General features: G+C 40.7%; 1 protein-coding gene across 2 annotated transcripts in view; it reads left to right on the forward strand.

Annotated features, from left to right (window-relative positions):
• The window catches only part of CSMD1 (CUB and Sushi multiple domains 1), a 2059737-nt gene that overhangs the window by 1671494 nt on the left and 372625 nt on the right, over positions 1 to 15618 (forward strand). For both annotated transcript variants that reach the window (XM_078069893.1, XM_078069894.1), the window contains exons 18-20: positions 527 to 715; positions 10519 to 10635; positions 12714 to 12929. In XM_078069893.1, the coding sequence (XP_077926019.1) occupies positions 527 to 715; positions 10519 to 10635; positions 12714 to 12929 (522 nt within the window). The remainder of the gene's footprint in view (positions 1 to 526; positions 716 to 10518; positions 10636 to 12713; positions 12930 to 15618) is intronic.

The raw sequence follows: 15618 nt of genomic DNA on the forward strand, positions 1-15618 counted from the left end.
AGTGCAAATTTGAAAAATGCACGGATGTATGGAATGCAATTTTAGAAAATCAAATCCAGTGTGGTTTTAATTTGCATTATATGTGTATGGACTTGGGTGCCTGTGTGCATGCCTATGAAAGTTGAAGTGTGACGACTGCCAGAATCTAACTGGAACATAAACTATAATAAGAAGGGGGAGGGGAGGGCCAGAGTTAGAAAACAGGACGATAGAGACTTCATTTAGTACAGTTCCCTGGTTTTCAAATGAAGAGAAGTAAAATTCAGACATCAAGGGATCTTTCAAGGTTGTACTACTTACATGTCATCTGGTAAATAGTTAACAACGCATCTCTCTACACAAAAAAACAGGGTCAAATATATGAAAATGTATTTTTTTTTTACATTTAAGGATTATTGGATTCACTTGAATGCCTTTCCAGGTCTGATAATGTCTCAGAATATTTTATATGTATATGGAACAAACTTTTTTTTTTCCAGAAACCAGCAGAGTTCCATATGCAATGCATTTTTTTCTGTGCGTGCAGGTGTGACCCTGGAGTCGGACTCCTGCCTCGACCCCGGGATCCCTGTGAATGGGCATCGGCACGGCAGTAATTTTGGTATCAGATCCACAGTGACGTTCAGCTGCGATCCAGGATATACACTCAGTGATGACGAGCCCCTGATCTGTGAGAGGAACCACCAGTGGAACCATGCATTGCCCAGCTGTGATGGTAGGTGGAGGTCAACGAAGCAGGAAATCAGAAAGAAATGTAGAGATGTGGAAACATTTAAATTGTTTGGGTGGTAGGTGTGGTATTCTATGGGGCAGTATGACATGAAAAGTTGTACACCTTAAGAAGTATTTCCGTTTAACGCTTGAAGTTTACCTAGCACATGTCTCCTATGAGGTAGAGCATTTGTTTAGAATGCAACATAAACAATTACGGGCTGGCTTTCAACTTTGTCCCCAAACACTGAAACTTACAGAGCTTAGTTACCACGTACTGTTCCATGTGGCATTTGTTGAAAATAGCATGTGAAACAGGGGAGTGAGTATGTATGTTGTACATCGTCAGACCTGGCTTTCCTCCAGACCAGGTCCAAGCATCCATCATCTGGGGTCAGCACTCTTCCTCCTGAGCTCCCACCTCTGGGGGACCACTTTCCCCGGGAGGACTGGGAAGTATTCTCTCAGCAGATACCCACGTGGTCTCTTGGTTGTACCAGCCACTCCTGCCCTGCACAGATCTGCTCCTGGAAGTCTCAAAACAAGTAATAATGTTAATGATCATACTGTATTGCTCAACTTGATGCTGAGGTGTATAGTCACAATAATCAGATACACAATATGTTGCTTTGATCATTTGCAAACAAAGTAAGGGATTTGGCCTTTGGCCATGAATATAACCACATCATAACATTGTTTCTATGAAAAAAACAACATATTTTCCCCATAACATTTTTCAACAATGTTATAATGTGGTTGTATGCATGGCTTACAGAGAACCATAAAATAAGTGAATTTATCAATAGAAAGCATTACACTTAATAGCAAACTATTATAAAAAGTCCCATGAAAGTCAAGAACAGAACAGCTTTCTCAGTATCGGAAATGTTGCTTTATGTTATCCAGAAGATCCTAACTCATGCAATAATTTAAGAAAATGGCATAAATTATAAATATTATAAAGAGAAGACAGTCACATTTGGCAGTAAGTACTAGTAGAAGACTGCATTCAGGAAAAACATAAATCAGTGGATTTCCACAAAGGATACAACATATTAGAAGTATAATATATATATACACTAAAACTTTCAGGAGCATATCTAACAGGAGATATGAAGGCTTATCTTTTTTTTTTTAAGGCTTATCTTAAAAGAATTTAGAACTTAACGGTAGGATACAAAAGAATATCCTAATAAGTGGGAATACTTAGTACATTTCTAGATGGTAGGGATGAAATTTAAATATACAAATTTTCTACAGAGTTTTAATTTCAATAAAGTCTAAAAATAATTTGGATTTTTAATAGAAATTTATAAACATGTTCAAAATTGACCTGAAGGAGTAGAACATCCAAGTGGAAATATATATTTTTAAGAATGATAAGAAAGGACTCTCTCTGGGATCAAAGCATCCCAAAAATCACCTTTAATTAAAATAATATGAACTCAGTGCAAAAATACTCAGATAGATTAGTAATACAGTACAGGCATTCTAGTAACAAATCTATGCCTGTAGAGGAACTTAATTTGTTGAAATTATTCCAAGTTTTGAGGAGGGATGGCTTATTTCGTAAATGATGTTGGTCAACATGGATATCTAAATACAACTAATGAAAAATATTGACAGATTTCACTATATATAAATTAAAAGTTCTATTTAAAAAGAAAGGTAAAGGAAAAGGGTCAGACTATAGAAAATAATTGCTCTGTCCAGGTAATGTGTGTGATTCTAAATCATGTTATCATACAAATGGATGGAAAGAAAACAGTGACACAGATGACACTAGACCCATGGGGAAAACACGTACACAGGCTGTTCACAGAAGGAGACAACAGGCCCATAAACACTTTAAAATACGTGCAAAAAAAAATATGTGCACTTCAATGCAGACTCAGGAAAATGCAAATAAAACACGATAATTTCTCCACCTGTTAGATTTGCAAAAAAGTAGAAAGTTCAACTTCTACATCATTGTGGGATTACGGAGCTGCCTGTTCATTCTACCCTATTGCTAGGAGGTTGAAATGATACACTCTTTTTGGAGGAAAGAGATAGCAGTCACAGGCTAATGCATGTTGTATATGTGAGCATATACATGTGTGTAATTATAGACACGTTAAAGGATATGCACCTAAGTGACTGAAAACAGACGTTCTAAAACTGTAACCCCAATGCTCTCATCTGGGGAGACTGGCAGGCTGTAGGGAGGGGGAACAGAGACTTTCAACTTCTATCTCTATGGTTTTTTTGTTTTATGTTTATTTTTATTACCACGTTTTATTTTTTAATTGGAACTCTAATAATGAAAAAAAATACACAGAATTTACCCATGTGATTAATAAACAGTGTCAGAAGGATGCTAGCTACTGAACTCATTAAACTTTTGTAAAATCTGAGAATATCATAAATAGTACACAAAAATATTTACTATATTTGTAAAGTTCTTTATAGGCAATAATTACAAGGACACGAAGTCTGATAGAGACCTAGCCCTTAAAGTACTTAGTTGTTATCCATGCATAACTGAACATCAATCAAAATATTTATTAAATCATTTAATCCAAAACTTGCAGCAGGTTAATCATATAAATAATTGTATTGGAATATTTACCTGATATGCGAACACATGACTTTATTGAGTGCCACTGTGCAAATTTAATATTTTTTTTTTTATTTTGGACTAAAGTTAAAGATGGAATTTAGGAGTGGAGCACATATAAGCTCCGCTCTCATTTACATTCTTATTTGGGGTGGCTCAGTTGAGCAAAAGCTAACACGGGGTTTCTCGAGTCTCAAGACTTTTCAGGCAGAGCTGGAAAGATTGAAAAGTTAAGGTCTCTGATTGTGATTTAAACTCTGTGATGAAAGCACCTGATTCATCGTAGGAAAATACACAACAGTTGTCCAATTAACTAGACTCCTGATCTGGTAAAGAAAATGGAAGTATGCAAGTGGGAGTGACTTACGCTGACCCATCTGAGATCTGTAATTTTGATTTTAAATTGGATTCTTCTCAAGAGAGGACAATAATACTCTCCATGTTTTCTTGATTTAACAGGGTAACTTCCTTTGTTTAAATACTTTGGTATCTGGCCAAGGTTGTTTTCTCCTCTGTCCAGCAGACAACGTAGGCAGACTCACCTGTTCACCTTGCCCTCTTCTTCCCCTCAAGCAAACCCGTGCATGCAGTGGTTATCCCCTTCTGTGTCCCGGCATATTTCGTTGCCCAAATGCCCCCCTCCTCCAGGACCAGGATGCACTCAACATTCACCAGAATTCTTCTGGAATCACACCAGGTCACTAGCATTATTAACTTTCCTAATAGGCTTTTCTCTTTATATACAGTTCAGTAAAGTTTAACTTTGATTTAATTTAAACTTACAATCCCATATAGCCATAGGTACTCTGTCTTAACCCATGCAAGCTGCTATAACAAAATACCATAGAGTAGGTGGCTAATAAACAACAGAAATTTATTTCTCACAGTTCTGTATGATGGGAGTCAAAGTTGGAGCGATAGCATGATGGAGTTGCTGTGAGGCCCATGTTCTAGGCTGCAGAGGGCTCTGTCATTTCATGGGGCAAGGGGCAAGGACGCTCTGTGGGGCCGCTTTTATAAAAGCAAGACTCAGCCCTCATGACCTGCTCACATGTCAAAGGCCTGCCTCCTAAAACAATCACCTTGGGCCTCAGAGATTCAACATGAGTTTTAGGTGAATGCAAACATTCAGACCACGGCATATATATCCACATACACTTAATCGTTCAATACAGTCTCCTCTGTAGAGGAGGCATCTAGGTAGAGGAAAGGGATACACTCTCCTGGACCAGATAGACATGGTGGCACATTCTGCCAATTCCCAGAGGTTTGGTGAACTAGAGTGAATGGAAAATGAACAAAATGATCCATAGGAAATTATCTAGGAGACATGAAGTGAGGACAGACAGAGAAGGGTTCCTAGTGCTTTGCAGGTAACTGACATGCTGTAGAAATGACAGCCTGTATTTGACATTTTCCATAGAAAATAAAGCACGTGAGATTTATGCATTTTATCTCTCTTATTTTCTCCCCACTTGAATGCATGTAAATTTGAAATTTAACCCTTCTAAAGGAATTTATAACATAAGCTATCTACTTTGCTTTGGCTTCACTGGAAACTATTTCAGATAATAATAAATTTACGATAAAAGGCTATTAATAGATCTGCAAACACTGGGAGATTTTAGAGTTTGATAGAAGAGTTTAGTCAGTCATGCTTGATTGTTTTCATTTAACCATAAGAATTGTTCTTGTTGTATTTTCAAATCTTAAGCAATCTCTTAAACCCCCTGGGTTTTTATTGTGACAAATGATACATCAATATGATATTTAAACCTTTAAAAATTCATAGCTATGGGAATGGAAGAAGAAATAAGAATTAATTATAATATTTTATATCACCATGAAAAAAAGAGAAACTCTGTCAGTATCTCTCACATCTCCATAGCATTGCTTCATTTTTATTATTTATGCCTTAGCATACTAAAGTTTTAAAGAAATAATGTGAACATTCGAGTAAATTGTCCCCCCCCCCCTTTTTTTTGGTGAAAGACAAATGCAAGAAAAATCCTGGAAAAATTTCTTCATTCAACAATTATCTTTGTAAACTGTTGACTCTTTCCACCAGCATACTTTGGAAAACTACTGTTTTTGCAGCCACACAGTTGGGAAGTTTATAATCTATTAGCAGAGAAAGGAAAAACTTATTTTTTAAATCACCCAATGAAATAAGTTTTTATTAGGCACAGGAAAATTGAGAATAAAGAGATGGAAAAGATCAAAGCTACAATTTGGAATCTTGAAAGTCTTGGAAGGCAGGTGTGGAGATGCATCTTCAAGGATAAGTTTGAGAGGAAGGATTGGAAGTGGGGAATAGTAGGAGTCCAGGCATGGATGTGTAAAAGGGCTGGAGGATTTGGGGGGTAGGAAATCATTTGCTGTGGATGGATGGAAGATCCAAGGTCGTTCAGAGGCCTTTCATGCTAGTCCTATGAGCATGGACCTGGTTCCATTGGCGAGATTCCAAACTGGAGGGTGCCATATTCCCAAAGTGGGGCTCGAGCTTTCTGTGAGGAAAAGCTGAGGATGATGGCAGGGCTTGGAACACATCCTCTGCTTTAATTGAGCAGCTCTAAATTATTCCTCCCTTTATTGGTAGGGTCTCCTTGTAAAATTTCTTTTGGGGAAAAATTCTAGTTTAAATGGATGAATGGAGGAATAAAATCAGTAACTCTTTAGGACATAGAGAGTCCATGGATAATTGGAAATAGAATACCACACCATTAGGTTTTTGCTTTAAATAGAATTTTATTAGCACTTTAAAGCAAACAAGGAAAGTGGAGAAAAACAAAAGACAAACAAATCAGGCATGATACCGTGGGCTCCCACAGTTCATCTCTTTATGGAAGAGGCAGGAGGACAGGAACTGGGGCATGAATCAGACAAGAGAGAAACGCACCAGTTTCAGAAAGTACGACAAGTGAGAAACACAGGTGCCTTTATGAAGACAGGGCTGTTGTAAAAAGGTTACGTTCAGAGAGCCTTAGCAAGCAGTGGGAAATTCAGCTGGGCCTTGAGAAGGAAGCCAGTGATTCCCATGTGGACTTGAGATCTCTTGGGTTTGTTGTTAGAGCTGGTGCTGTGGAAACAAAAGGTTTCTTCCCAGGAGAGAGGAGAATCTGTCAGCTCTCAATTCCTCTGGCTCTGTCGCCTCCCGAGTGCAAAAATTCTGACCCCTAGGATGTTGTCTACATGCTTTTCTCTTGCCTGCCACTAGTTCCAGCAGAGGAGTCATACAGAAATAAACATTAAAACCAGGGTTTGGGCTCTACGAAATAGCTGTCTGCACACTGGAACGCGTTACAGGACCTTTGCCAGCGTCTGGCAGGTGAGAGCGAGAATCAGGTGATGGGAAGTGGACACCTGCACAATCCATGGGCAGTCTGTGGGCTTTGCCTAGGACACCAGGAGCCCCACTGTCCCCCGCCACCAAAGACCCTGCAGTACACTGGCCGCCGACAGCCCATCACAGAGCAGTCCATGCACATGGGGTCGACTCAGAGTCTGCACTCCCTCCATCCTTCTATTGCCTACACAACAGTCCACATCCTGGGAGCGGACCTCTGCACGGATGGACACGTGGCCATCACTGGGCAGCCCTAACAGCCCACTGTACTCTAATCACCTAGACTGCCTTTGAGTTCCGAGAACCAGCGAAGATTCTTGTTCTTAGAATAAGTCATGCTCAGTTACCTCTATAAATTATTTGCCTTGTCCGCTTGGACGTAAACGTTGGAAGAGGGACTTGTCTGTGTTAAATATTGTTGTGTGCCCAAGAGCAAACAGGAGGGCTTGGAAAACAGTAGTAACTTCCTTTGGAAATTATTTTGGATGGAGGTTTGGATGGGTGAGTGGGTCAAAGCAGAGAGCTAAAGGCAGACGTCGACCCTGTTTGGGTGGTTCATCAGCTCTCCTGGGCAAGACTGCTATAGATGTTCACCTCTCTCGTCTCCCCTAGTCCCTGTACACCTGTGTTCTCTGCCCAAGAGAGTTCTAGGATAACGTCTCTGGGTCTGTAACGGTGGGTGCAGAATAGAAATAGAAAAGTAGAATTCAAGAAATTATAGCCCTAAGGACAGCAAACGTAAAAGTTTACCGTGTTTTGTACAACTACCCAGAAAAGACTCTGCATTGCAGGAAGAAACAGACGACTGTCATTCAGATTACGTGCGGCACTGTCGCTCTCCTGGGGATGCAGACATGTCTGTGTGTGAATATGGTCAGAGGCTGACGCAGACAGGAAAAACAGAGTGTGGATGAGAAGATTTTCATTTAAAAACCTTCATAATGGGTGAATTACTATGTTGCCTTTGCACATATATGACTCAAAATGAACCGTGGATTTGCTTTATGTATAACTTTCTTACTTTGCTCCTAAATGGCAGCTTGATGGTGTTAGTTCGTGATTTCTGGGTTGTGCATTGAGTTGAAGGAAAACATCAGTGGTCAGATGCCTTTCCTCCATGCTTCTCCCCAGTATATAATCATCAGTTTTATTTTGATGGCATGAAGACAAAAGATGAAGCAGAGATTGATAAATTTTATAGATTTTAAATGTAGCTGGATAGAAATTCATTTTTACCAGTTTTCTACAGCACGTGCAGATTTTAAGGTAAAGATTACTACAAATAACTGTATATATGATATCTCAATTTTACATCAAATGGTTTTCATTCATTATGGTTAAATCCTTGATAAATATTTGAGTAGCTAATGTCCTGACTTACAAGGATCCAGTCACACACAGATGAAGGTTATGGACATGTAGCTTCTGTATTGGGGGCTGCATGGTCTCCTGGTTCTCGCCCCACTCCATGGCCACTCCTTTCCCCTTCCCTTTGTTGGAGCTCCTCACCTCCCTGAGCTGCTTACCACTGGAAGGGCCTGGGCTTTTGCTCCCCTAGCCACACCCACAAGCCCCGCATCGATGGTCACCTCTGCGGGTGCTCTTCTTCTCTCCCTTGGTCAGACTTGTATGTCCACTTGCCATGGGTATGTAGGAGCATCCAGCTTCATGGATCTGAAACTGAACTGGTTTACACCCAAAACCCACTTCGCCCAAAGTCTCCCTTCCCCTTCAGTTCCTTCACACTCAGGATTAAGACCTCACAGTCATGTCACGATGCCCACATCCCAGTCACGAAAACACCAACGTGGCTCTGCCTTCAGACGATGGAGAGATTCTGACCACTTCCCACCACGTCTGCTGCCACATCCCGGGCGAGAGTCCTACCTGCCGTACCCTCTGCCACCCTCCCCTGATTCTCACACAGCACCAGTGACCAGGCGGACGCCCCGTGAGCACCTGCCCTGCCCACACGGGAGCCTCCACGGCCCCTACATCTCACTCACACAAGTGACAAGGCCCTTACTGTCCGGGAACTGTTTAACCTCACTGCTCATGCTCCCTCCCCTCTCCTCTGTCCTGCGACCTGTCCCACGCACAGGCCCACTCAGGCCTCTGTCCTTGGGCGTTTCTCTCCCTGCAAGTTCTTTCCAGGTATCCAGTGGCTCCTTCATCTGTCTCAAGTGCTTCTTCATAGGCCACTTTGCAAGTACGCTTCCCTGACCACCTGCCCTAGATTGCCCCCACCCCACACAACTCGGAGAATATCCTATTCTTCTTTCCTTCTTCCTTTATTTCCCTGGTGCTTATCATCTTCCAACATCATGTATAATCAGCTCTTTACATTATTACGGGCACAGTCTCTCTTCTTCAACTGGATTTTTGACTCCATGAAGGCAACGATTTTTGTCTATTTTGTTAATCATTTCCAGTGCCAAGGGCAGTGTCTATTTGTTGAATGAATTAATTCCAAATGTTATATTAATTTTACCTCCTTCATAATGAAATGTAGAGTCAATGTAATTTTGAGATGTGAAAATCTTACACTGGTAAAATATTCCAGAACTCACTCAAAAAGTTTCTGTTTTGCTGATTTTTATATAACTCTCCCCACGTGGTTTGCATATTCAAAGACATATTCTGCTCCCTTAAAACCTACGATGAGTGAGCATGATGGGAAGTATCACATCTTCCAACAAATTAACGAATTCTTCTGCAAATATTACTTACGGAACTAGTTTTGAGGGGACACAGTTCAAGATGTTCATGTGAACAAGAAAAAATATTTCAGGTGTCAGTCATTTAATGATAATCTTACCTGGTTCCAAAAAGGAAGCATGAATACATGTGTGCATAGAGGGGACGCGGTAGCAGAGAACTGAATCTTCCTTATTACATCGATTCTCTAAATGTCTCTACTTCCCCATTCAAATGATTATATATAGCTTTTTTCTTCCTTCAAAAAAGGATTTCCAAGACATTTTGAACAGGCCAGATTTTGTTGATGAGGTTTGAAATCAACTGAAGAGCTGCTAAGAGCAGCAGCTCTAAAAAATGCAAACCTGCACCATTTCTGAAGCTCTGATTGTATAAGTCAGTGTTGTCATGAGAAACAGAACCAGTAGGACGTGTGTGCATGCATGTGCGTGTGTGTGTGTGTGTGTGTGTGGAGAGAGAGTGAGAGAGGAAGGGAAGAAGGAAGGAATGGGGGGGGAGGGAGAGAGATTTATTATAAGGAATTGGCTCGCCTGGTTATGAGGCGGTCAAGTCCTAAAACCTTCAATGGACAAACTGGAAACACAAGAGAACCGATGGTGTAATTCGAGTCTGAAGGCTGGCAGGCTCCTGACTCAGAAAGAGTCAGCATTTCAGCTCAAGCCCAAAGGGAGGGACAAAACTGACACCCCAGTTCAAAGGGTTCAAAGTGGAAGGTTCAGCCTTTTTATTCAATTCATGCCTTCAACTGATTGGGCATGGCCCACCCACATTAGGGAGGTCAGTCTGCTTTGCTCAGGCCACCCATGCAAATGCTAATCTCATCCAGACACATCTTCACAGAAATGGCTGGGAATCCCATGGCCCAGTCAAGTCGCCACACAAAATTCCACTCCAGCTTATTTTGCATTATTATTACCTTATGCTGTGTTATTTCGCTAGGTTTTGTACAGTTTAGAACACCTTTCTAAGGCATATTATAATTGTGAGTAAAATAAAGTTTCGGTTTTCTTTTATTTTTCATAGAGGTGATATTTGATATTCCTTTAGTCCTTGTGCAAAGTAAATGTTACTTTAAAAGTACTTTATTCTAGCAATCACTGTGAAACTTTAATACTACAACAATCATTTTCCTTATCGTTTTAAGCCCTCTGTGGAGGTTACATCCATGGAAAGAGTGGAACAGTCCTTTCTCCCGGGTTTCCAGATTTTTACCCAAACTCTCTAAACTGTACATGGACCATTGAAGTGTCTCACGGAAAGGGTAAGGATATTACACAGATTTTATATGTACAGAATAATAAATAAGGTACAAACATGAGAACAAAGAAAAAAGTGTGTGTGTGTGTGTAATGAGTTAACTAATTTCTTCACATATATTTTAACTGTTAATTTTGATGTTTTATATTATTTTAGAAGAAAAATGGTCTAAAATGATTGATGTTACCATAAAGGTAGATTCCTTGTTTTACTTTCAATCAGGTGTCTTGGATTTCTGCAAGTAGGTATGCTTGAATATATGCTTGAAAAGCAGGTATGATGGTAAGGAAAAGAGGTATGCATTAGATAAGACATAAATGTCAATTAAATCGAAGGAAATAAGAAATTATCTAAACTATTCATTTCCATGATGATAAATCTAGGATAACTTTTTTTTTTTTTTAAGAGTTTATTTATTTATTTGACAGAGAGAGACACAGCGAGAGAGGGAACACAAGCAGGGGGAGTGGGAGAGGGAGAAGCAGGCTTCCCGCAGAGCAGGGAGCCCGATGTGGGGCTTGATCCCAGCACCCCAAGATCATGACTTGAGCCGAAAGCAGACACCCAACTAACTGAGCCACCCAGGCGCCCCCTAAGATGACTTTGTGTACTTGCCTTGGGTTCTAAATTTACTCAGTATTATTAGACATAATAAATCATTTATCTTCATAATCCAGTGATGATTTATGGAGCAGATTTCATTATCTTCATTTTATAGGTAAGTATAGTAAAGGCCATGAAAATGGTAATTTGTGCAAGAAATGTAGTTCATAAATCCTGGATTTAGGACTGTGCCCTGGGTCTTTACTGTAGGACCAAGTTTGTCATTTTTAAGGAAATAGTATGAAATTCTAATTACATATCATGGAGACTTTACACTTAGATTTGAACTCAATTTGATATTAAATTGACATATTTGATTATGTACCCCATATTACACTATGCTAACATGTATCATGAATGCATGTTAAGAATTTCCTTGGGGTGGCTGGGTGGCTCAGTTGTTTAAGCATCCCACTCTTGATCCTGGCTCAGGTCATGATCTCAGGATCCTGAGATGGAGCCTCATGTCAGGCTCCATGCTCAGCTTAAGATTCTCCTCTCCCTTTGCCTCTGTCCCTCCCCACCATCCCTGCTTGCATGCTCTTTCTCTCTTAAAAAAAAAAAAAGGAAAAGGATTTCCTTGAAGGAAATTAAGAATAAAGAAGGAACGAATTGTGAGTGACCAAGAATTTGTCATCATAAAAATTAGTATTTTTATTTAAAAGGAGCTATTCATAGTTGATTTTATTATTTCTACCATAGGAATCCATTAATACTTTGTTGATATGGTTAATATGAGAACATATGCGTAAGAGAAACATAAAACTATGATTTCAAAGAATTCTTCCTTCAGTTGTATAAGTTTATATGCTAGACGTCCAACCTAAGATTTTATAAAGGATAATTGTTAAATATAAATGGGAAAATTATCTTGCCCTTTATTCCTCTAGGATAAACGTTTCCTAGTGACCATCCCTACGTGCGGTCCACCGTAAACATCCCGCCACGTTGTACTTGCATGTCTACTTGCATGTCTGACTCAGAATCTGTGTCCTTGTCTAGACCTATGATCCCATGCCTAATGCATACCTGTCCTGTACTTATATATACTGACGCATTTATTTTGACTATTTATCCCCTTCTTTCATTTCTAAATACACTCTTTCTATCCATTCCCTGCATTTTCCTTTGAAACTTGTGTATTAAGTTTGCATATTGAAACTTGCATATTAACTTGCACATTGAAACTTTGCATATTAAGATTACATTTTGATTCAAGAGTTTGGTGTCTCTAAGCCTGGAAGAAAATATTTTTCCTCAGCTGTTCACTGATATCTCTCCCTTCCTCTCCCTCTCCTTCTCTCTCCCCCTCCCTCTCTTCCCCTCCCTTCCTCTCCCTCTCCTTCTCTCTCCCCCTCTCCCCCTCTCCCCTCCTTTCCTCTCCCCCTTGATCTCTCCCCCTCCCTCTCTCCCCCTCCCTCTCTCCCCCCCCCTCCTCCTCCCTCTCTCCCCCTCTCTCACTCTCTCTGTGCCTCTCAGGTGTTCAGATGATCTTTCACACCTTCCACCTTGAGAGTTCCCACGACTATTTACTGATCACAGAGGATGGGAGTTTCACGGAGCCCGTGGCCAGACTCACGGGGTCTGTCCTGCCTCACACTATTAAGGCAGGTTTGTTTGGAAACTTCACCGCCCAGCTTCGGTTCATATCAGACTTTTCCATTTCCTACGAGGGCTTCAACATCACATTTTCAGGTAAGTTGTTCTCTTCTGTGGTTTTTCTTCTTGGGCAATAATAGTACCTTTTGTGTGAGTGTATGCGTGTGCGTACGTGCGTGTGCATGTGCATGATTACAGGTAAGTGTCCGAGCAATGATAAGCATTAGCTGGTGGGCAGAGGAGGCTGAACCAGCAGGAAGAAGTAAGGGAAGACATCTACCCGGCATCCACAAAATGACACTCTGCAAATTTTCATCCCTGAAAGATTGTTAACATCACTAAATTCTCCTGAAAAGCCCTTCTCACTCCTCCTCATCAATTCTATCAAAATTTCTGAGCCAATGTCCTTATTGGGAGAGTCTCAGGGGAGACTCTCAGCTGTCATCTGATTATTTTGGTTCCTGTCCTCCAGTGGATGCCAATACTTGTCTTGAGAACCACCTCTAGAGTGAAAAAAGCAAAAGAAGGGTGAACACACACAGCTGGGATGAGCTTTTCGTTTACTTTAATGCAATCATGCAGAGACAAAGCCATCCTCCAAGATCATGTAACATTTTTAATGATGATACATAATATTTGTGCAGGGTGTCTGTTGTTTCATACATTGTCTGTCCAGGTTAGATTACTATATGAGTGGTGCCGTGAATGGTATCACTGTGTTTTTATAGACAAGGAGAAATTACACACACTTAAAAACTGGTCAACCATGGGTGAGATAAATTTAATCACATAAACCATGTTCAGTGACCAGATGATGGTCAGGTCCCTGCGTGAACACAGATACAGCCCTGGCCATCAGAAAGGGGGCTCCTGCTCTAAGATGCTGATGGATGTAAACCATTACATAAATTTGCATTTCTGTGTTTGACGCTTTGAAAGGGAGAGTGTTTTTTGCTTCAGTCCTCACAGCCCAGAGCTAATGCGTTTTTATAAGGTCGTTCCTGAGTCCCATAATCACCAGTGATTTCTTCTACTTCGAAGCTCCCATCCATTCCTTAATAGCCTCCAGTGCCACTTACAAGATTCTTCGTCACAATATGAGTATTTATCTTATCTCCTGTTGTAACGCTGAAACGCTTAGGCAAAGAGTTTCTGTGCCTTCCCACTTTCTGTCAGGTGTATTCCCGTGACTTATATGTGGTAGGACGTTAATAGTCACTCGATATCGCATGGTCGTTAGCAACAGAGGCATTGAACTTCTGTCTTAAAGAAAAAGACTTCTTAGGGATTTTAAGATGCTCTGAACTATTTTATACTCCCTATAATTACGACCAATTGCCATTTATCTTTATCTGACTTTGTTGATTTTTCTTGGCATTTCACTGCATTAGCGGGGCTCTTGGGACGAGCTCCGACGCCTTGATTTCTTGGAAATTTGCCGTAATCAGGGGTAATCATGAAATGGCCCGCTCTATGTAACAAAGACTTAAATCTTCCAAACACTAATGCCTAATTCCTCTATATATTCTTTCCTGGTGGATCTCAATTAGGGCCACTATGAGAATGTCACTCCCTCTGTTCTCACTTTCATCAAGATCCAAACTGAAGTTAAATAGAACACTTAAAAGTTAAAAAGAAAGGAAGTGGCCGTGATGCAAGTCTGTGAGTCTCTTCCCTAGATATTTCTCAGAAGTCTGTGTTGTTCCCACCATCTGTTTCTTAAATCTATCGCTCCCAGCACAGAACTGGCAATAAGTCTTTGGATTACCAAAGGTCAGAACTAGAGCTGATTTCTTCCACAAACTCCCTAAAGAAACAAACAAGCAAGCAAACAAAAACAGGCAAGACAAAGCACATTTTTCTGGGTCTTCATGGGTCCTTGGAACAGTTTTAAAATATTTTAAAACATTGGGGCACCTGGGTGCCTCAGTCGGTTAAGCATCCGACTCTTGATCTCAACTCAGGGTCCTGAGTTCAAGGCCCATGTAGGGGTTCACGTTGGGCGTGGAGTCTACTTAAAAAAATTGTTTTAAATGTTGAAAAAGTAATGTGGTAACAGTTTTTGAACATGTGGACTAATTTATTTGCACACACCCAGTGGAAAATGATTTGTAAACCTTGCAGAAGAATCCCCTTATCCATACTGCATCACAGCGAGCTCAGTCTTTAGAAAGAAGAAGACACACCTGGGATTGCAAAACCAATGCTAAAGTAAACTTGTTCTTTAGACGTGCTAAGAGGAATTTCATTTGCAAGGATTTTGCCTTTGAAACTTAGCTGCCAACAATTGCCAGTAGCACTAATACAATGGAGTTTATTGTTTAAGTATCCAAATAAGTAGCAACTTTATTATGCAAATGAAGTGTTTTCCCTTCTGGGGACATTTCAGATGTTTGCATAAAATCAGTATGCTTTTATATCCGTTTTTTCTCCTGCTGGTCTGCTTTACTTCTGTCTTCTTTAAAAGGTTTTATTAGAGCAGTGTTTCCCTCCGGATGTATGTCCACGTAGCGTCTGCGCGGACGCTCACGGGACAGTGTAGGAAGGAGCTCCAGAGTCCCAGCTGGTCGCTCACAGCTGCTCAGGGTCCTGATCTATGCCGGGGATCAGTTGCTGATGCCTGATTGTATACACCTGATTCTCCCAGCGCCCTTTACCTGTACCTTTAGCAGTAAAATAATTCCATACTGTTGGGGCGCCTGGGTGGCTCAGTCGTTAAGCGTCTGCCTTCGGCTCAGGTCATGATCCCAGGGTCCTGGGATTGAGCCCCGCATCGGGCTCCCTG

Source organism: Halichoerus grypus, chromosome 3, assembly GCF_964656455.1.
Source record: "Halichoerus grypus chromosome 3, mHalGry1.hap1.1, whole genome shotgun sequence".
In the NCBI taxonomy this organism is placed as follows: Eukaryota; Metazoa; Chordata; class Mammalia; order Carnivora; family Phocidae; genus Halichoerus; species Halichoerus grypus.